The sequence below is a fragment of the Mixophyes fleayi genome, chromosome 2, assembly GCF_038048845.1.
Source record: "Mixophyes fleayi isolate aMixFle1 chromosome 2, aMixFle1.hap1, whole genome shotgun sequence".
Classification (NCBI taxonomy): Eukaryota; Metazoa; Chordata; class Amphibia; order Anura; family Limnodynastidae; genus Mixophyes; species Mixophyes fleayi.
The window spans coordinates 249,179,994-249,203,341 of record NC_134403.1 but is presented as its reverse complement, the minus strand read 5'-3'; the positions used below and the strand labels follow the sequence as shown (position 1 = coordinate 249,203,341).

At 39.6% G+C, this 23,348-nt stretch overlaps 1 protein-coding gene across 3 annotated transcripts in view; it reads right to left on the bottom strand.

Annotated features, from left to right (window-relative positions):
* RPS6KA1 (ribosomal protein S6 kinase A1) overlaps nt 1-23,348 on the bottom strand; it is a 93,600-nt gene that overhangs the window by 3,006 nt on the left and 67,246 nt on the right. For 2 of the 3 annotated variants that reach the window (XM_075195776.1, XM_075195777.1), the window contains 19 exons: nt 21,608-21,724; nt 20,308-20,389; nt 17,125-17,205; nt 16,906-16,985; nt 16,581-16,687; nt 16,094-16,131; nt 15,781-15,923; nt 14,178-14,248; nt 11,273-11,361; nt 11,068-11,132; nt 9,771-9,873; nt 5,070-5,191; nt 4,808-4,930; nt 4,338-4,427; nt 4,012-4,170; nt 3,750-3,911; nt 3,516-3,592; nt 286-403; nt 60-197 (listed from right to left, as the gene is read on the bottom strand). In XM_075195776.1, coding sequence (XP_075051877.1) covers nt 60-197; nt 286-403; nt 3,516-3,592; nt 3,750-3,911; nt 4,012-4,170; nt 4,338-4,427; nt 4,808-4,930; nt 5,070-5,191; nt 9,771-9,873; nt 11,068-11,132; nt 11,273-11,361; nt 14,178-14,248; nt 15,781-15,923; nt 16,094-16,131; nt 16,581-16,687; nt 16,906-16,985; nt 17,125-17,205; nt 20,308-20,389; nt 21,608-21,724 — 1,965 coding nt within the window. Of the gene's footprint in view, nt 1-59; nt 198-285; nt 404-3,515; nt 3,593-3,749; nt 3,912-4,011; nt 4,171-4,337; nt 4,428-4,807; nt 4,931-5,069; nt 5,192-9,770; nt 9,874-11,067; nt 11,133-11,272; nt 11,362-14,177; nt 14,249-15,780; nt 15,924-16,093; nt 16,132-16,580; nt 16,688-16,905; nt 16,986-17,124; nt 17,206-20,307; nt 20,390-21,607; nt 21,725-22,210; nt 22,425-23,348 lie in introns of those variants that run through there. The other variant, XM_075195775.1, reaches the window with a different exon arrangement.

Genomic DNA, 23,348 nt, shown 5'->3' with positions numbered 1-23,348 from the left:
TTGTCTTTTATAACCTAGAAGGGAAATGTTAAGGGCAAAGTACAACAAGGCTCTCTCACCTTGACCAACTGTGCATCTTGTCGGTTAAGTTGACTCTGAGGTAGTAAGTCTCTTTTTGTGATCCATTCATGTTGCAGAACTTGACGGGCTGTTAATCGGCGATGGGGGTCCACATGTAACATGCGTGAGACCAGGTCCTGTGAGAGGACAGAGCACATTAGGAATGCACAATTGTGTGGCACAGCTGGAACTCGATAAATGCATTATGAGAGAAACTTTACTTACCTTTGCCGAATCTGACACAGTGCTCCAATTTCCCCCTCTCAGTGTAAACTTTCCACCCCCAATCCGTGTCAATATCTCCTCTGGTGTGTCTTCTGGGCCATTAGCAAACGGTGTGTATCTGTAACCATGCAGAGAACCACCAATGACCTTTGATCACGTAAGTAGCCGTACATTAACAATTGCTTTGCATTTAGAATTATTTCAACATATCTGCATTTCTAAAACTACTCTTCCTAGAGGAAATATTATCAAACTAAACTTAATTTGATTGTATTTAGTGGTTTGCTTTAAACTCCTTGTTAATTACTTGCCATTTGAAGAGAGCATCCAGTAACAAACTAAACATCCCTAGTGGTAATAACAACAACTTTTTGAAATCTGCCAAATGTATTTTATTAATAAAAACAAAATAGAAAAAAAGGATTCAGCATAAGGGTTAATTCTCACAGGAATGGAAAATGCTAAATTATTCCGCAACGACCAATGTAATTGCATTGTTAAAATATGGCGAACTACTCTATATTCATGTCTGGTTTTAGTCATGTTAATTTGCCATGACCCATTAAATATACGCAACACACTTTATCAAGTCAAAAATCATGCATAGCTAAAATTTGATGGATCAGACCGTGCATACCTCTTATACACTAATGTTATCGTTTTGTACACTATAAATGGGTAGATATTACAATATGTTGATATTCCCTTACACCTAGTTTTCTAAATGACTGAGTACAACAAAATTATTTTCTTTTATTAGGCAGACACACAATAACAATATTCCTCTCACAACAATCACACAATTGTCACCCACATATCTCAGGGGGTGTACAATAAAGCAAATTGGTTGTTCCCAGGGCCGGATTTACCGCTAGGCAACCTAGGTACCTGCCTAGGGCCTAGCAGCTCTCGGGGGGCACAGCTGGGGGGGGGACAGGAGCAATTTAAAAAAATATAATAATAATTTCGGCCCCTCCCGAGTCGGGGGAGGGGCCACACGGGGCTAGTGTGGTGGCTGGTCTCCTCCCTCCCTCCTCTGTGTGGCCTGCTGTGTGTCACATGGGACGTGCACCACGTCACACGTGCTGTCCCATGTGTGAAGGGGATACAGACAGCTCCACGGCTCCTAGATGGAAAAAGGTAAGTTGGGGGAGGGGTGGGGTAGTATAGTGTGTGTGTGAGGGGCCACTGCGTGCGTGTATTATGTGTGTGTGTGGGGCCACTGCGTCCGTGTATTGTGTGTGTGTGTGAGGGGCCACTGCGTCCGTGTATTGTGTGTGTGTGTGTGTGTGTGTGTGTGTGTGTGTGTGTGTGAGGGGCCACTGCGTGCCTGTATTATGTGTGTGTGTGTGAGGGGCCACCGCGTCCGTGTATTATGTGTGTGTGAGGGGCCACTGCGTCCGTGTATTGTGTGTGTGTGTGTGGGGCCACTGCGTGCCTGTATTATGTGTGTGTGTGTGAGGGGCCACTGTGTGCATGTATTATGTGTGTGAGGGGCCACTGTGTGTGTGTGAGAGAGGGGCCACTGTGTGTGTGTGAGAGAGGGGCCACTGTGTGTGTGAAGGGGAGGGGGGGGGCCCAAACCGATATCTTGCCTAGGGCCCCATGAGGTGTAAATCCGGCTCTGGTTGTTCCTCACCTTTATTACTGTGACTTTACCAGTTAGTCTAATAGCACAGCAAGCCACATGAAAATAAGTTTTAAATGTGTTATATGTCAATGAACCTTTTTTCTGTAATTTGTTTTATTTATTCGATTTTTTATAATAGAAGAAACAATCAGTCTCCGATGAGTTACAATTTTCACAATAATACACAGGAGTGAAGTACAGATTATGATACAGCATACATTTATTTTTGGTAGTTACACTACAATCAATCATAATCCAAGGTAGCAAATGCCAATCTATCTATAGCCAATCTATTAAATTATTAAAGATTGTCTTGGAACAGTTGCAATAGTTAAGTTACTTTGGATACAATCATAGCTCACACCCAATTTCCCATATCTTTCTAGATTTCTAGGCCTGTAAAAGGAATTTTATAGGGTCCCTTTATGTCATCAAGGATTTCCATAAGGACAATTTAGGTAATAACTATAACCAAAAATCTCTCATTTGTAAAGGAGGAGCATTGAACACTAAAGCTCGTCTTACTATAAACGTATTGGTTATATAAAGTGTGGAGCTCTAGATCTGCTGCCAATGGGGAAAAAAGAGGAATGGTTCCCTAACTCTGTAAATTTCAAATATACAGAAATGTTATCCCAGGCGCAATGAGTATATGAAGTTAGTAAAAACAGGTACATAGAATTTTAGAAGGATAATGATGATCTAATTGATCCATTCCTCCAGGTCATTTTGTTGGTATATATTAGAAAAATTTTACCTGTTTTCAAAACCGATATGTCAAATATAAATTGGCTTAGTAATAGTAACACTGCCTTAATTTCATACACTCATTGCGCCTGGGATTACATTTCTGTATAAAAGTAATAGTGTTCATAGCACTCAAATCACTCTGTGCTGACAAACTAAAGTGGATTGGGGCTGCTCCTCCACTGCCACTCAGGAGCAATTTCACTCTCAAAACTTTAATGCAACATATTCTGAATCGTTTTTGCATGAAGAGAATGGTGAACGCTCCTCCCCTGTCAATGTTTCAGCATGGAGCGATGCAAGTGCTATGAACATTTATTATTGTTTATTTATATAAATATTTCTAGCTGGAAAAGCACTAGCGTTCAAAGCCGCCTTCTGAAACGATCCTAAGGGATATTTAGTTCTTGCATCCAATGCAAGTAAACACACTTCTACCAGCGACTATGCTACCCAAAGAGTAGGGATAATAAGGCTGGATGGTATTCAGTGTTGTGCTCAGTGACTGCCAGGAATCATCTAAAAACAGTATCAAATTATAAGTATAAAATCCTATTTTTTAACCTCTAGCCCTAATGTCAACCCCCTAAATGAGTCATAGGATCTTTAGTTGCCAGGGCTTCTATATATAACATCAACAGAAAATGTGAAATTGGGCACCCTTGTACAATGCTGAAGTGAGAATGAGGCAGACAGAAGAACATGGACTGCAATATGTGCAACTGGGCAGCTCTATTTTCACTTGCATTTGGTCTGGTTGTTAGAAGCAGATATCACATACTTTTGATAGAGGATCAGGATGCTCATTTAATCATTTACCATGTATGCGCACTACGCTTGTATATGCACTTACCCTGCCAGCATTGTATACAGGAGGATTCCCAGGCTCCAGATGTCACATCCTTCGTCATACCCCTGCCTCTTCAACACCTATGAAAATGATAAATGTATTGTTACTAAATCCTGCCACCTCATTGTCTTTTTTTATACTTTGTAGAAATATATAACTAACTGTCTTCCTGAATGCCTCTTTTTCTTTATTTCCCTAAAATCTGTAGCCCTTCATGGATAAAAAGTGCCCCATTACCTCAGGTGCCACAAAGTTAGCTGTGTAACAGGGGGTCATTAGTAATCCATTTTCTGCTCGCAGCTGTTTTGCGAATCCAAAATCACAGATTCTTATGGACTCAGAGTTTCCAGATTCATCAACATACAGGATGTTACTTGGTTTCAGATCTCTATGAACAACCTGAAATGCGAGAGGAATAATGATAAAGAATTTGGGTTGAATTCCTGCAAACAGAGGGAAGAGGTGAGTGAAGAAGTGAATTGTGTGTGGAAATTCTCACCCCTTGTGAGTGTAGATACTCCACAGTCTTGCAGATGGTCAGAAGAACAGCAGAGGCCTCCCTCTCGGAGAAAAACTTCTGACGTAAAATCCTGTCAAGCAGTTCTCCTCCTCTCATAAGCTCAGTAACAAGTTGGACACTATTTCCCTCTTCATATACCTGTCATGGGGTTATATAGTGGAATGTTTATCAACACTTGTTCTCTGCTGATAACTTAATAACAGTGTTACACTGTTTTTCAAACTATATATATTGAGAACAGTTATCTTTTGAATCTACAAATTGACTGAAGGTGTGATCATCTATACGAATGGCTGAGCACTTACATCCTTTAGTGTAATTATGTTGGGATGTTGTCCATATCTGCGTAAAATCTCGATTTCTTCTGATGGATCCCTCTTAGTTTTGTCTATCACCTGCGGAAAATAAACACAGAAAAGAAACATTACAAAAGATAAATAAAGGTTAAAAGGTACCGTACACTACATGGCGAGACTAATAGGAAGTGGATGTGTAGTACTTAAGCACACCTGAATAGTGTAATAACCAAGTGCTTCATAGCAAGAAACGTCACCTTCTAACACATCACGCAACGAAACGTCACCCACTAACACATCACGCAATGGAAGGTAGAATGTGGGAGCAGACAAGAATCATTTTCAAACGATGTATAAGACCCAGTGATGTTTTAGTACAAAAGCCCCTTCATCAAGGAAAAAGTATTCTACCTTCTATTGAAAGTTGTACCTAGGCAACAGGAAAGACAAATTTACATATATTAGGGTTTTTTTCTTACCTTCACAGCATATTCCATGTTCGTTCCCTTGTGAACACAACGCTTGCAATAAGAGTATGCACCAACGCCAATAGTCTGCCTCAATGTGTACACATCACTGAATGCAGTGGTTTTACTGTGCATCTTTAAGAAAACAAAAGAGTGAGGTGAAAGTCTGACACTGTACTGCACCACTCTTATTATAAAATACAAGGTACAAGCAGGCATAGCATAAGATGAGAGTCATGCCAAAACACAGTGCAAGTGTGTGAGAAAATGTCACCTTTGGTACAGAGAGTACTGGAGACACTGATGTTTTTACATCTTCATTTATGGAAGGAGCTACAAAACTAAAGCCACGGAACAGCTGATGAGCTCCTGCACTGGGGGGTATTCCAGGAGAATCTGGAGAACAGAGAAAATAGCTTGTTACAATGAGTAAATTAGGAGTATGTTTAACTCATTCTATATCCAGGAATTTTCATTTATTCTACAACTTAAAGCATTCACATACCAAATATGTGCTCATCACATGTGAAACATAATAGAGGAGTAAATATTTGTGGTTATTTAATTTTACTTTAGTAATTAAAGTTTTTCCCTGATTACATTAGTAGATATATTATTTACTTAATAGATGTGCAAGTGTTTATATAAAATTTAGGTTACATCTAAGCTCATGTTAGAGCATGCAGAAAGCTGGTCTAGTGCTTACTATACCCAAGGACTCTTTCTATCTTGCATAGGAATCCCCCACAATAATGCACAGCATGATGCATATAGTTAGTGGATTGGCACAGACAGTCTGTAGATGAAGAACAAGTTACTTAACTACTGAATATACTTCTGATATTTCTTTACATGATAAAATAAAGAGGAAACATAAATCATGTATGTACTAGGAGTACAATGACTTATCTTTAAAATTAATTCAAAACTACTGGAGTAGGTGATACAAAGATAGTGTAAATGACGCACCCGGCCGTCCACATGATGTAAAAGAAAACGTGATTATCAGACCAGACCACCTTCTTCCATTGCTCCATGGTCCAGCCCTGGCGCTCATGTGCCCTTTGTAGGCGCTTTCGGCAGTGGAAAGGAGTCAGCATACGAAAGCTGTGATGCACTCTGTGTTCTAACACCTTTCTGTCGTAGCCAGCATTAACTTTTTCAGCAATCTGTGCTACAGTAGCTCTTCTTGGACTGGACCAGACAGGCTGGCCTTTGCTCCCCACTTACCAATGAGCCTTGGCAGGGCCGGATTAAGGGGGGGGCACAGGGGGCACGTGCCCCGGGCCCCCCTCTCTAAGAGGGCCCCCCCGCCGCCTGCTGTCCGCTGATCGGATCACCTTGATCCGAATCTTCTCCTGCTGGTGCAGCTGTGGGAGCCCCGCTGACGCATGCGCACACAGATAAAATCCTTGTCAGCGGGGGCAGATGTACAGCAGCACCGTGGCTGCTGTACATTCTAAGGTGCCCGAAATGGAGCTAATGCTGCGCATGTGCAGCTGCAGCAGCTCCTTACAGGCAAAGACCACTGGGAAGACGTGAAGAGTGGGCTGATCATGGCTTCCTAGGTGAGTCACACCTTCCCTGGCCAATCTTAGTTTCTAATAATAATTCATTTAAATATATCATATACAGTTTATATTCATTTATAGAGGTAATGAAGAGAATAGGAATAGGTATGTTATAGAAGAATCCCCTACTTTATTAATCATTATTAAAGTAATACTGAAGTGTGTGTGTGTGTATATATATATATATATATATATATATATATATATATATATATATATATATATAAAATGTATTTTATATGCAGTATCGTTGCTAGTTTTCACGTGCGGCATCAATGGTATTTTTCATGTGCGGTATTAATGGTACTTTTCATGTGCGGTATTAATGGAAGTGTTCATGTGCGGTATCAATGTTAGTTTTAATGTGCGGTATTAATGGTAATTTTCATGTGTGGTATTGATGGTAGTTTTCATGTGTGGTATTGATGGTAGTTTTCATGTGCGGTATTGATGGTAGTTTTCATGTGCGGTATTAATGGTAATTTTCATGTGTGGTATTGATGGTAGTTTTCATGTGTGGTATTGATGGTAGTTTTCATGTGCGGTATTGATGGTAGTTTTCATGTGCGGTATCAATGGTAATTTTCATGTGCGGTATTTATGGTAGTTTTCATGTGCGGTATTAATGGTAGTGTTCATGTGCGGTATCAATGGTAGCTTTAATGTGTGGTATTAATGGTAGTTTTCATGTGCGGTATTAATGGTAGTTTTCATGTGCGGTATTAATGGTAGTGTTCATGTGCGGTATCATTGCTAGTTTTAATGTGCGGTATTAATGGTATTTTTCAATTTTTCATAGGCGGCATCAATGGTAGTTTTAATTTGCAGCATTTTAGTATGAGGAAGCATTGATTTTTCTTTTGTAGACAACCTAGGCGAGTCCCCTGGGAGCGCTGTAAGTGTCATTCTGTGGGCTTTATGCGTCATAATGCAGGATGTGCATAAAGCAGGATGTGTCAATGCTTACAGTCTTATACAGCCTTATACCTGATGGCGTTATATTACATGCATTTTATACAGTGGTGTTACAAGTACCTGTTGTAATATTCATATCTATTACATCCAGCGATCTTATCTATGTATTTATATATTACCTTATCACCTAGTTTTGCATAGACTTGGTTGTGATGAGTTGTGTCTGCTTCCCATGATGGATTAGCTGATGTGACTGCAGTTTAACAGTTAAATCATAATAACTTTCAAGTAGTACTTATTTTCATAATTTGGGTGATAAATATAATGTTGGCAGATATTTCAGGAATATTAAAATAATAGCATTGTATTGCAAAAAGTGTCTTGCGGAAGCTGTACATTTTTCTCTTACCATATCAATAAGGTGTGTAGTCCCCAACCAGTCTGGGATCCTTATGTCAGTGCCCTGAGAGGTGCCTATGTGTTTTGCAGAGTCCCTAGCTCCAGAGCTGGATTAAGGGAGGGCCCCAGGATGCCCCCTGCACCAGGTTCTGCATGGTTCTTGGTGTTACCCCCAAATGCCGGTATACAGGGGACAGCACAGGGTCCTCCATTTAAGTGCTTAGTCAGCACTATTCGCCTAAGGTGCCATCGCGCTGGTATTATAGTGATACCATGCATGTATGCAGTTAATTTTATAATAAAGCTGTGACTGGGATGAGGAGCAGAGAGGAGACGCTCTGCCTCCCGGGCTTAAGGTATGTGAAGGTCTGCAGCTGAGGAGGTAAATGAGAATTGGGGGTGTGGTAGTTGAGAACCACGTTGATGAGGAGGGAAATGAGGTGAAGGTGGAGACAGAGAAGAGGATTGAGGAGGCAATGTGGATGCTAAGTAGGTGGAGAATGAGGAGTGAGAGGGAAGATAGAAAATGTGTTTGAGGGGGATAGAGGTGCAAGATGAAGAAGGGGATTCAGGAGGGGGACATGGGGATACAAATGTAGAACAGAGAGTTAGGATGTGGTGCTAAGACCTCGATTTTCTATTTTCCCTATAGCAGCTTTCATTGTGGACCCTCTCTCCCTGCCCCTGAAAAGTCGCATTTAAAAAAGTTGGCATCTTAAGAGACTGAAGAAAATGACAAAGTAAAATTGTAAAGTTACAACTGTGCCATGGATGTTATCTAATGTCTCACTTTCTGTAACCACATGGACATTTGCACTGCCTATCAGGACACTGCCAAACACAATTTACCACCTGTTTTTACCGCCACTTATTCCATTAGCTCCCCTCCTCTGGACATACACTAACTTTATATGCAAATGCATGGCGAGGCCATGTAAAAATGTTAATATTAAGAAAACAAAATGAAAATGACATAAAACACCTTCAAGCTAACTGCTGCCACAGACATTAGCATCTGTTGCCTTGCCACACTCCAGACCTGCTAATGCTTAGTTGGACTAGGATGGAAGGGATGACCGATATATACATACACATGCAAAGATAATTTTATAATTATATGGGTCAATTGACATGATGGAGGACGAGCTGTCTGGGTGCAGGCTGCAAAAACAGAAAGCGGAAATAACATGTAGGAGAAAGCAGGATAGTCTGTCATCTGTCCTGAATATGGTGGGGCAGTCCCGAATTTGGGTGACTGTGCCACTTAGTCAGAATGGACAGTTGGGATGTATGTCCCTCTTTATACTTCTCTGTTCGTGAAGGGGGAGCTGTGTGCACTTAATACTAGTGAACATAATATTGCCTGCGTATTTGGCCATATTACACCATAGGGCCCCCTCTGTCTTAAGTGCCCCGGGCCCCCCAGAGCCTTAATCCAGCTCTGAGCCTTGGGCACCCATGAGCATGTCGCCAATTCAACGGTTGTCCTTTCTTAGACCACTATTGGTAGGTACTAACCACTGCACACTGGGAACACCCCACAAGACCTATCATTTTGTAGATGCTCTCGCCCAGTCATCTAGCCATCACAGTTTGGCTCTTGTCAAAGTCACTCTCCTTACGCTTGCCCAATTCAAATTCTGTGAGTATCAATATAAAACTGCACTAAAAGGTCTCATACTTTGACAAAAGTTGTGAAATTTGACATTACATGTAACCATAGTATATTTTATTCTGAAAGACTTACAATCGTGAAGTCGGATATGGAAAAATATCTTCCAACATGAATCATAGACTCTTTGGTTGGGTTTATGAATATTAGAGCTTTTCTCATACACACTGGTAATAAAGTAATAAACATATACCTTATGTCTACAGTCTGATTTATTTTTTATTCTGACCTATTCAGGTTCCTTACCCTGTGCCTCATTGGTCTTTATAGAGTCTTCTTTCAGACATCTATTTCTTGCTCATTGCTATTTTGTGTTCTCATTCTTCATCAGACAGCAAAGACATGCTGCTGCTTGTACTATGTATGTGTTATGGGTTCATCAACAAGATTTCACCAATCACTAATACCAAACACCAACCTCTTGGAGTGCGTGAGGTGAACTCTGAGTCAAAGTAATATGTGTCATCTGGTTGAGTAACTGCAGGTTTGAATGGAGGACTGATCTCTCTGCGGAACAGCTTCTGTGGGAATAGAAAAAAAGAAACACTTAAATAAATCAATGTGGTTTTGGTGTTAGCAATTTGGTTCAACCAAAAATCTACTATCTTACTTTTCTATATACAAATAGATAATTGTTGCTGCATGAAACAAGGTGACCCCAAAGTACAATAATCTCTCATCAGAGCATCCTTCATGGTAATACCATGTATTTTTTGGCAGTCATCTACAATTTAGTCACAAGGAGGCATTACTGCAATCTATAGGTGGATACATATATACATATATTCTTTCACAGCCATATGGGGGATTGATAGCGCTCTATTCTTTATATGTTCTTGATGTTTTATATATATTATTCCAACAAGTGTATAAATGAAGATTAAAGAGAGATATGAGCTGCAATCATATGTGTGGTGCTCTAAGGAACTCTTGTTTATTTTTATTCTATCACAACCTCCCCGACCACATGGCACATTCACGCACTAAATGATACAGTTACATATATGCTGGGTAACATACATTTATAGACTAATACAAAATATACCTTCCATGCAAAATGAGCACAAATCCCCAAAAAGCCTGTTTTGCCAGATTATAATGCTTTCATACTGCCGCCCCGGCAATATCCTGGGTTTTTCAAGCCGGGTTTTTGCCGGGGATCGGAGAGTCCCAGCTCAGAAACACCATTCATACTACACCTCGGACCCGGGAATTTCCCGGGTTGACCCCATTCATACTGCACAAGTCTGTGCCCTGGCAATTTGTGGGAGTCATCACCAGAGCAGTTTTCATTGGCTGAAAAATGGTGATGTCATTGAAAGGCGACTGTTTTTTTTTCTTCCACGGGCTCCCACCGATGACATCATCCTCCAGAGACAGGCAGACAGCCAATCAGCTTGTTTTCTGTGCACCCGGGTTGAAAAACCCGGGTTGCACCATTCATAGTGCAGGCAACCCGGGTCCGACCCGGGAATTACCCCTCGATAAATCCCGGGTTTTTAGACCCGGGATTTTTGACTTGTACCATTCATACTGCACCAAGACCCGGGTCGTTTGAGCTCGCCCCGGCAAAAACCCGGGATTTTGGTGCAGTATGAATGGGGTATAACTAAAACTTTGTCAGTCCGATTATTTTTAACATTTAACCCCTTTGCACAACATTTAACTCTATAGCTTATTTTGGGTCTAGTGCCAAGACAGCATTAGAAACTCACATTCCAATCAATGGTGGAGAAGAATGGGTGACGCTTAATTTCTTCTGCTCCCTCAGTGCCAGATCCTGGAAAACCACAGCACAGAAAGCATGTTACCTATAGACAGTTAGGGAGTAACATGGCACAGCACATCAATAAGCATGATAAGGTCAGCAAATGTGTGTTCCCCTAGTGTGGGAGACAACACAATAAAACAATCACTCACCTAGTCTGTTAGTGGGATTTCTTTTAAAGAGACAGCGTAACAAACCCTGCGCTTCACTGCTGAGAAACTGGGGCATTCCCAGTTTAGCTCTAAAAGAGATGTAGGAGTAAAAGTTTGGAAAATGAGATCATTTGAATAACAAAAAGGTGAGGACTGGCAGATAAAGCACTTGAAGGACTACTGTTTTAGAAGTCAGACTAGCAAACTTGATAAGGTTGTTTACCATGTTATTGAAATGATTAAAACAACATTTCGGTTCTCCAGAAGGATATAAATACATTAGAGACTGTACAAAGAAGGGCAACAGCACAAAACTTACCCGGAAAGACTAAAAGATCTTAATTTGTATAGTTTGGAGCAGAGAAAGGAAAGGGGGACATGATAGAAACTTTCAAATATACCAAGGGCTTTAACAAGATACAGAAGGGAAACATTCCTTAAAGGAAGAGAAGTACTAGAACACGCGGACATGCACTGAAACTGGAGGGAAGTAGGTTCAGAGTAAATTTGAGGGAAAACTACTTCACAGAAAGAGTAGTGGATAAGTGGAATAGCCGCTCATCAAAGGTGGTAGAGGCTAATACAGTAGAGCAAGTTAAACACGCTTGGGATAGACATAAGGATATTCTTACAAAGATTAAAGGATCAAATAGGGTTTGAGGTTACCATAGGTTAATAAAAAAAAAAAAAAGACAGACGAGATGGGTCAAGCGGTTCTTTTCTGCTGTTAAATTCTAATGTAAGCAATTAACTTCATGTCTGTTTCTGTACAAACATGTGATCTGGAGAGTAAGTGTTCCAGTGTGTTTGTGCAACTGTGCATACATACATATACCGATCAGCCACAAAATTAATACCACTGACAAGTAACGTGAATAACATTGATTATCTCATTACAATGGCACCTGTCAAGGAGTGGGATATATTAAAGCAGCAAGGGAACAGTTAGTTCTTGAAGTTGATGTGTTGGAAGCAGGAAAATGGGCAAACGAATGGATCTGAGCAACTTTGATAAGGACCAAATTGTGGTGGCTTGACGACTATATCAGAGCATCTCCAAAACGGCAGGTCCTGTGGGTGTTCCCGGTATGCTGTGAACAACTGGTGAACCGGCGTCAGGTTTATGGGTGCCCAAGACTCACTGATGCGTGTGGGGAGTGAAGGCTAACCTGTCTTGTCCAAATCTACATAAAAGCTACTGTAGCACAAATTGCTGAAAAAAGTTAATGCTGGCTTAAATTGCATTGCAGCTTGCTGCGTACAGGGCTCCATAGCCGCAGAATAATCAAAGTGCCCATGCTGACCCCTGTCCACCGCCGAAAGTGCCTACAATGCCGAAAGTGCCTACAATGAAGGTGGCCTGATCTAATAAATAACGTTTTCTTTTACATCATGTGGATGGCCAGGTATGTGTGCATTGTTTACCTGGGGAAGAGATGGCACCAGGATGCACTATGGGAAGAAGAGTAGCCGGCCAGCGAAGGCTGTGTGATGCTCTGGGCAATGTTCTGCTGAGAAACCTTGGGTCTTGGCATTAATATGGATGTCATTTTGACACCTACCACTTACCTAAACATTGTTGCAGACCAAGTACATCCCTTCACGGCAACAGTATTCCCTGATGGCAGTGCCCTCTTTCAGCAGGATAATGCTGAAAGATAATTCCCACACTGCAAAAATTGTTCAGTAATGGTTTGAGGAACATGACAAAGTTCAAGGTTTTGAATTGCCTGCCAAATTCCCCAGATCTCAATCCGATCAAACATCTTTGGGATGTACTGGAAAAACAAATCAGAGTCATGACGGCCCCACTGCGCAACTTAAAGCACTTAAGGGATTTGTTGCGAGCATTTTGTGCCAGATACCCAAAGACACCTTCAGAGGTCTTGTGTAATCCATGTCTCGATGGCTCCGAGCTGTTTTGGTAGCATGAAGGGGACCTACATAGTATTAGGCAGGTGGTTTTAACATTGTGGCTGATCAGTGTACAGTCTGCAATGCAGTAGGAAGTGCTTCCACTGCTTGAACTGAGGGGCCAAACATCTGGGCAAGTTGAAAGACAATCCTCAGCTTGTTTGGGTATGTCAGCTTATAGAAGCTACTCATCGTCCTACTACACCATGGCCATTCAACGCTTGGATCCAGGATGATCTTTTAAAAGGCCAGTTAAACTGTGTAACCATATACATAAACAGAATGGATTAAGGCAGTAATTTAGGTTTCAGTGGTCATTTTTTATGCCTATTGATGTCTTTGCTCTTGGGATTTGTCAAACTCTTTATTATTTATATGCCAACATACATAGTGATGAAAATCAAACAATGTGCAATACCACAAAACTAACTGGTGACTTATTGTCACCCACTGAAAATACACACACAGAATATTATTGGAGCTGGTGATTAGTGGTTTGAGAAAAGGAAGCAGTGGAGATCAGGCTGGTCAGTCTATGAAAGGAAGTTTATTTGTGTGTTTTACGTGGAGGGGTTTACATTACAGTCGAGGAGATCTGAGGGAGTGCTATTGTCAAATCTGCTGTACAAAGGGCTTAAGGCAGGGGAATGTATGTGGGGTATTTTAAATGCAGTGGAAAAAAAGCTTTTGTTAGCCTCACAGTGCCTTATATCCTGGACTAGGTCATCTCCCTTTACAGTGTCTGAACAGACAGGGAGCAAAATGCTGTTGGCAGACTGGGCATGTTAGGGATAAGTAAGGTCTGACCTTCAGTAGAATGTATGTGTATTTGGAGTTGTGTCTAGATGTGTTGTGTTTTGGTGAAAGTGGTGTTAAGGGGGGCTGAATGTCCATTGCTGTGCAAATGTGTCTGACAAGAGATCCCCTGTCCTTACAACATTTCAGTTTTAGTATATAGGAAAGTATAGCTCCTTCTAAATCTTTGACCTACTTTAGGATTAGTGTCATGGTTTCTTTACGGTCTTTGCCTTGAAATGGTAGGGATCCTGTAAGCATCTCAAACTGAGAAAATAGAAAGAAGATATGTTACAAGGAGAGGACGTAACATTAAACATTTCAATACTCAACTCACTTCTTAATACTTATGCTGCTAGGCTCCTGTGCAGGGTATGTACCTAAAGTGCCCAGGCTGAATTTCACTTAGAGCAGAAATTACTGTTTAAACTTAGTATAGCTTAATTCATTTTATGTTTATATGACTTTATTTTGGTAGCATTGTGGAATAAAATGTCACCCTTTATTTGCATTAAAATTAGCAGAAATAGGACAATACTTGTACCTAATGATTGATATATGTGTATTTTATCAGATGTGCAGTATACCAATTTGCAGCCATTATTAAGTTTATATGTAAATATTTTTATATGTGTAAGAATTAACCATTTTCTTTTACATTTTTATTACAAAACATTTGTTTACAAATAAAATAAAATATTAAAATACTAGAAGCAGGAGCCAATCAAAGAGTCAAATTGAACATCCAGACTTAGAGCATTCCCAAAGTTCTTGATCTATCTTTGCCAACTACTTTGCGAATTGGTGGTATCAAAAAGCTAACCTGTTCCTGCTATTTGCATATACATATATGTAGGCTGGCTATGAATTCCATGCACCCATATGAAGTACCCAGCTGTAGATGACAGCTTCTAGTTCCATGACATGGCCACAACCCATTGTTTTCCACTGTATCATCATCACCATTTATTTATATAGCGTCACTAATTTTGCAGCGCTGTACAGAGAACTCACTCACATCAGTCCCTGCCCCATTGGGGCTTACAGTCTAAATTCCCTAACACACACAGACTAGGGTCAATTTGTTAGCAGCCATTTAACCTACCAGTATGTCTTTGGAGTGAGGGAGGAAACCGGAGCACCCGGAGGATACCCACGCAAACACGGGGAGAACATACAAACTCCACACAGATAAGGCCATGGTCGGGAATTGAACTCATGACCCCAGTGTTTTAAGGCAGATACTGCTTAATGAGGATACTTGTGTTAACACAAAGGGTTAAGAAATCCTGCAAAAGCACATTTGTCATACTCCTACAAACCCTTCCTTTAAGGTTAAATGGATAAAAAACAAAAAACAAAACAGATTTAAAAAAAAAAGTTACCATCTACCTTTGTTTTTAGGCTTTGTGTCAACAACATATCTTACAACACATATAAATAATTATTATTTCTATAGGCAGATGAACTAGACAATTAATTTGTCTAATTATTTTCTGGGGTGGCACTAATTAAGCCAAAGTAACTGTGATGAACCACAGCAGTGCTATCTTTAATCCCCCCACCTCAAAAAAAAATAAAAATAAATAAAAGATCTGTAGTGTATGCAAAAGATAGTTCTACATTTAACTGATAAAGATGTAGTCTCGTCACAAATTTATAAAATCAACCTGACATTAAAGGGGTCAAACAAGGTAGGTTGGTTAACAATTCATAGGAACTTTCAATTCAATATTCAAAACTTAAAGCTACTCGGTTATTGTTAGCTGACTTTATTCAGTACTCTGAAAGTAATTTACCATGAGCACACCATAAGACCACCAATCTGCACTGTGAGTGTGGCCCTGCCGATTCACCACCTCGGGAGCCATGTACTCCACTGTACCACAGAAAGAGTATGCCTTCTTTTCATGGTCTATCGCCTCTTTACTGAGTCCAAAATCTGAAGAAAAAACAAAACAAAAGAACAACAGTGTGAACAGCATAAGTATTCTACAGAAGCTTGTGACAGAGACACAGCCCACTCTCTCAATAGTACGAAGAGACGCAAGAATGCTCCACAGACGGAGTTAGGAGGCGGAGGTTCAAGCAAGCACATAAAGGGTGACTTACCAGTCAGTTTAATGTGGCCCTCCTCATCCAGCAAAATGCTGCAAGGTTGAATAGATACAAAACGTCACACTTAATACATAGGTTGATGCTCACCCTACCAGTATAAACAATGTCAGACATATTGTCCCCTAGTGTACATATAGAATCAGGGCTCTGCTGACAACATGACAAGTTAAGCAACTTGCCTCAGGTGGTATACCAAGAGTGTTGTCTCACAGTGCTTTTATGAAGTGATTTGTTGCCTCTCACCACCTTCTGGCAGCTTATAGTAGTCACCAGCAATAACCTGGGTGTAGCTAAGCCTTGTGGTTCTCTGCAGCAGGAGGCCAGGTGGGATGCAAGATGAGAGGTGGATGGGATTAGATAAATTGTGGAGTCACCACCATGATCAGAATCTCAGATGGCACTATACGCTGATTAGACTTTCATAGATTCCAGAGTAAGAAATATAGGGTAGATAAAAAACAAACAAACTGGTGGCACCTACTTCTCCGGTTTGAGATCACGGTAGATGATTCCCAGGCTGTGCAGATGATCTAATCCCAGAGCCAACTCAGCCAGGTAAAACTTTACATCCTCCTCAGTAAACATAACCTAAAGGAGAAGCGCAAACAATAGAATGACTGAGAGCTAGCATATAACTTACAGTATTATATATTTTTAAATTTATATGTATCTTGAAGACAAACAAATGGCAAGGCAGCGACAACTATATAAAAAAAAGCCTAAACATAAAGTTAACGGTATGTGGGTTTAGACACTTTGAGAGAATAGTCTGGTGTTCTGAGCAGACAATAAGCTTTCACACTGACCTCCTTCGAAAGACGAGTAAAAAGGTCTCCACCACGCAAGAAGTCCAAGATCAAGTAAAGTTTCCCCTCTGTCTGAAAAGCTATAATAGATGTTCAAAAATTTCAGTCACGTAAATACATTAGCAGCTGGAAAAATAAACACCTATGTTCATATTGCAGAACATCTCAGAGCCAACATTAAAGCACTTTATTCCACATAAACCTAAAACTCATACTTACCGTAGTGAAGCCTAACTACAAATGGATGGTGAACTTCAGCCAGAATATCACGTTCCATTTTAGTTCTTACACGGTCTCTCACTACGGGAGAAATAGAAACAAAAAAAAAAACAACAAAAGGATAAAACACTCATGAAACGTTTATACCATATAAGGTTCAAGACTTCTGACACAGTCACCGTCAAACACGATTGGAAGCCATACCCCGTTGTTGGCTTGCAGCCTTTATTTTTCCGAAAAGAAAAGAAATACTATGAGAATGTGTGTGACATACTGTGAATGCTAATAGTATTACTTTAGTAGTCACCATTTTAAAAGAATATAAAAACTATATTCCTTTTTATATGAACAAAAAAGTATTTTCTTTTTTTTTTAACTAAAACAGTGTGGCTGCCAACCATTGCTAATGGTGACTGAATTCGATTTTATGGCAAAAAAGGATCCCAGTGAAAATACTGTAAAACTATTATGATGTGCTGTTGTCACTCTTTACATTTTAGAAAAGTCCCTTAATCCAACCTCTCTTGCCCCCCCAACCCCCCCCCAAGTTCTCACATCAGTCAAGACAGTCACTGTGGTGCCTGCACACATAGGAGGGTTGGAGTGTGTTTAACGTTAATTAGTATTACAGGCTGGGTATAGTGGGAAGACTTCCTTCCACAGCATCCCTTTCATGGCAGAACTAGTCTGGCAAATAAAGACCAGAATAAGAACAAAGGAGAAAAAGATAAGAAAGGAGGTCAATGGAGAAGGGGTAACTGCAAGCAGGACAGGTGACGAGGAAAACGTGGAAAGAGAACGGTGGTAGGAAAATGACAAGTAGAGGTGGGAAGACTGGAAGAGGAAGAAGAAAGAAACAGAGGGGAGGCAATATAGGACCTAGGTATAAGAGGAACAGGGAGGACCATGTTAGGTGGTTAAGGACAGATGTGAAAAGAGATAGTGACAGAGAAGGAAGAGAGAAAGGAAACTAATAAAGGAAATGTCACAGCAGTGGGGAGATTAATGATACACAGTAACACCTATATCTTTGTTAGAAAGTCAGTGGAGGTGGTATAAGGGGATCTAATGGGAGATTACAACAGTAAGATGTAGGTATGCAATGCTGGGGGCATCAGTATATATATTTCACAACAATACAGATTTTTTTTTTTATTTTAGTTAATGACCTTTATGAACACATGACCTTTACTATTGTAGTTCTGTTAAGATCTTTGTGAAATTATAAAGTGCTTATTAACCAGAACATTACATGGTGTTAGACTGAGGGACTGGATAGGTGGTGTGGGGAGTTTTAACTTGACCTGTTTGCTGAGAGTTTACTGATCGGTGCGTATCTATGATGTCTGTTTGATTTATTGAGTGAATTACTACATCTATCTGGATTATGTGGTTTAAAGTGTTGACATTTTAGTGCAATCTGCACACAACAAAGCTTTTATTCTTCAACCTTGTCCCGAATTGAAAGATATATAGCAATGGGAGAAAGGCCTATAGCTTGGATTCTGCTCTTTGATACCCTTAACGGCATTAAATTGCCCATTGTGGTCTACACAGAGTGCAAAGGGGAACACCCATTGGTATTTAACCTGATGTGACCTTAGAATTTCAGTTACAAGTCCCAGAGTTAATACACTCAATAAAGTGGAAGGTGTCAGAAGTGGGTAGAAGTGAATTTGTGTCTCATTGTGGAAGTGGCCATTAGGTACCACTATTGCAAATCATGTTTTTCTTAGAGCAAAACAATGCATCCTAATAATTGCATTCCTTGGAGATTTCCTGGACCTTGGGGGTTGGCACAATGCCCTGTGAGTGCGATCCATCTCCCATCAGTCCAAAGGGAGATCAGATTGAGTTACTGCAAATAGATTCATTATGTAAGTGTTCAAGACCCCTTCAGTAAATGTTACTGTATGTCACTATAATACAGCTTTGAAATCTAATGTTTCTCTCTGTTTGCACCTCCAGGTTGGTCTCTTAATCCATATTCACAGCGTTATTGCTATGTAGAGAATAGGATCCTTTATCCAGAAAGTTCACAGAACCAGAAATAATTTGTGCTATTTGATTACTGTCCTATATACAGATGTGATCACCAAACACCTCCTTCTACAGTCAGTGTGAGGAGCATTGCTAAATTTTTAATGAGGAGGGGAGTGCCAGAGGCAGTGTGGGAAAACCTAGGGCTAATATTTAAATGTATTTTAGTACAGCCCACATTAGGCATTAGGATGTTCCAAATTACAGCAGAAACCAATTATCTGGGAAAGCCTATGCCTCAAGCATTCTTGAGAATTAAATTGGTGATGAATAATTGCTTTCGCTAGAAAACAGATCTTTTAATAAGCCACAACTGATCTAATTTTGGAGGCATGGTAAGTTTAAATACACTCATTATAATAGAAGCTTTTATTACTACAAACAATTCCAGTGCTGTTGATATCTTGATGGTACAATATTCATAGTCACACATGTTTATGCTGTTTTCTAACACACAGACACATTAGCACTATACCATGTTACAGTTAGGCAAGACCCTACCACTAGGCCATGCAAACAAGCTACTCTATTAAACTATTGGGACAGGATTATCAGGTATGACTAAGAGGGATTGGGGTGCTTTGGTAGAGATATGTGGGTTATGGGATGGAGACAAAAATAATGGATCTGTAGGCAAGCAACTCTTAGGAGACTTAGTAAGAACTAAGCAGCTATGGAAATTCCTTGTAAGAAAAGGTTAATGTTAATTATACAAGAACCACACCACTTCCCCTTGAACTGCTGTTTCAAATCTCCCTTCAAATCTTTGAAAGCAGCTGCATCACTAACTCAAAGCGCTGCTTCTCATCAACCAACTCCAAGTCCCCTCTGAGGGCTCCAAACACAGCCAAGAGTCCAAAAAGCGCAAGAAACCAGCAGCAGTTTTCAGATATCCCTCTGCCTAGATGATGTGATTATATTTACATTGACTTGAGCAAGGCATTGGCAGATTTAAAACAGTGGTTCAACTGGAAGCATCACAGTGCTAGTGATGGAGTCCATATAATTAACAAATATTATAAAACTTCTGCCTTAAATGTTACATTAGATAAATACAAAGGAGTAATACATTTGCGGTTAGTGTGCATTTAAATGAATATGTTGGGTTATGGTTTATACAAACTGAGTTATATAGCTGCCCACCTTTAAGTGTGGCTTTTTTGAGCACTTTCATTGCATACAGCTGATTGCGGTCAGGTGGAGTGATTTTACGAACTAGAAACACCTACAGAAAAAAGAAACAGGTTACAAAATAAATTATTATTAATAATAATAATAATAATAATAATAAAGATAAATATTATTAATAAATAAAAATGAGAAAACGGTACATTTAAAGCACAGATTAACCCATTGTAGTAGAATGGAGTTGGGAAATAAGACTTTCCACAGAGCGTTGCAGAAAGACAGCATATGCTCCCAGGGCTGGTCCTATAGTGGGCTATGTTGGCCTGGGCCTGTAATTTGTTTCCCTTTAACATGTTCCTAGTACTGTGCTGAGTAGAGTCAAAAATTTGCCAACCAGCCCGTGCATGCTATGCCGGTGGCTGCTCATTATACCAAAGGACCAAAAATATTCCCTCAAGTACTACAACAGGATGCAAATGAAAGCCATGCGCTTATTGCAAGTACTGCTGCAGGTATTTATATACATTTCTTGAGCGCTTACTCCTTTTACCTTGTGCACCTTTTATAAATAAGAAAAGGAGTGAAGAAATACTTCAATTTGTGCACACAGCAAACGCTTACATTTTATTTTCAGTATGATAAAGGTATTTTAATGAAACACTAATTATTAGAGAAGATACTGTAGGATTTATTTTTAAAGGAACATAAAACTTCTAAAATGAATGGACTAAAGTTAACATACATCATATATACTTATATTTTATAGTAGATATGCATTTTCCAGAAGTAATACAATTACTGAATATAGAAGTTGCAACTTTAAACTAAACAAATAGTTTGTATAAGCTGGGCCTCATGTCAAGTTATACAATCCATCATGGGAAATTCACAAATGACATTACTACTCTCCAAATAGAAGTGTATACAGGGTATTACAGAAAATATGTCAAATAATTAAATTCCTTGAGAATAGGGAAGACATGCAACATGATATAATTGTAAGTGTGTGGAAGAGTGGAATGTAAGACCTGCTGAAAGGGAATGCCTACATACAGGATAGAAGGTAAAATATCCACACAACACATGTGATCGTGGAAAACTCCTGTCAATAGATCCTTATAAATGGTGATTAATCAAGTAATCATGAACACTTGAGTATTTTAAGCAATAATGTGTCCATTATGTAAACTTTATAAATAAATCCAGAAGCGAACAAATCAAACCTGGGATTGGGTGTACTTTATATGGTCATGGAATTCCTAGGTTCATTTGAAAATGTTATAATGTATCCTAATAATGTGAATTGCACATTCACCTTCCCAAAGGATCCCTGTCCCAGTACTTTCATCAGGACAAAGTGTGACTGATCAGCCTTCTCAGAGCCTTCTTTGACATGAAGTGTAATGGGGATTTCCTTCACTACCACTTCATCCTGTTGAAGAGAACAAAGGACAGATTATAACACATGCTTGGGGTGAGATATGCGAACATTTTCTACATATTTAACCTCAGATTATTCTTATGTGCACAACTTCTGTCCTAACAATTATCTTTACATCATCTTTATCTAAAATGGTTCTGTATGCATTGAGGATGCCATGAAACTGCTCAGAAATTGACAATGGTACAGTTACATCTGTGTTTCAATTTATTAGTTACAGATTAATTAATATACACATTTAGTGATGCAGAAACAAAAACATTTCAAACGGAAATAATACAATAAATGTACAATTTGAAGATACACACACCTCTTCTGAAACACACAGGAAGTGGTAAAGACAGCTAGTACAACACACAGAACTCAACTATATCTTAAGCATTTATCGAGAATTCTATCATACCTGCTTTTCCCAAATTAGGTTATTAAACTCCAACTAGTACCTGTATTGCTCTATAACTAGTGTCTAGTACTGACCACACTGCCTAGGTGTCCTGTGTCTGGAAGGGGAGGGCATCGAGATTTGTCCCTGTGTTTTTTCTGTATCCAGAGAGAAAAGAATGTACGAAATCCGGGAATCCTAACCTCCTTCTCCATGGGGCTCAATGCCCACATAGAGAAGGAAGAATGTACCAGAGAAAGATGAACTGGACCACCAATCCCCAAACCTTTTCTGCACTTCTTTACGCTTCAATGTTCAGAAACTGAAAGCAGTCTGTGAGAGAGTTAAACGCTGAAATTAAACTTCCTCTACCTTAACCTCAATACCAAAATACAGTATGAACCAATGAGGATGACACACAGCACTAAACACCCTCTTCTGTTACCAACAAGTAGGTAAATCTCTTTCTATAATGATAGGTTCATTTTGCCACAAAAGCTCAATCAAAATGTACACCTGGGCATAAGAACAATATTAACCTAGCATGTAGAATGAAATGTACAATTGTTCATTGACCTTTTGCTTTTGTCAAGTAAAAAGAAGCTACATATTTTACGCCTGCCTCAAAACCTACATTGCAAACAAGGATGAACTCCCTAATTAGAATACACCAGGCCTGATAATAACAGCTAGAGCAGCCCTGCATAAGTTAATACAAGTGAAACAAATAATTGGTTACTCATATTTTAAAACAACCATGTGAAGCACAATAGTCAAATTTGGTAAGCTGAAATAACAAGCAGCGTTATTTTATGGTTAGCTCTATTTTCAACTGTGTGAAAACGTTAAAATCAACACCTTATAAATGATTCAGGAACAAACAGAAGATCCCCACCGCACATGGTACGATGCAGATGCTGTAGAAGAGTCTCACAGTGGAATTCTCTCAGCACTTTTCCTTTGTTAGAATAACCAGCAGGTACAGCATCGACTTATGTAAATGGTGTTCCCAGAAGTCCTGCTTGAGATGCGGCTTTTTCTAAAGTATTCCTCTACAACACTGCTCCTACATTTGTTTTACCGCCTAAGCAGATTTCTCTATATATTGAAAATAGAAATCAAGTCCTATTATCTGAAGTTTAACTTGAGGGTGTTCATTTCTGGATATGTTTTGTGGTCCACTACAAGTATGGGACATGCTCAAACTAAATCACACACAAATAGTAAGTATGT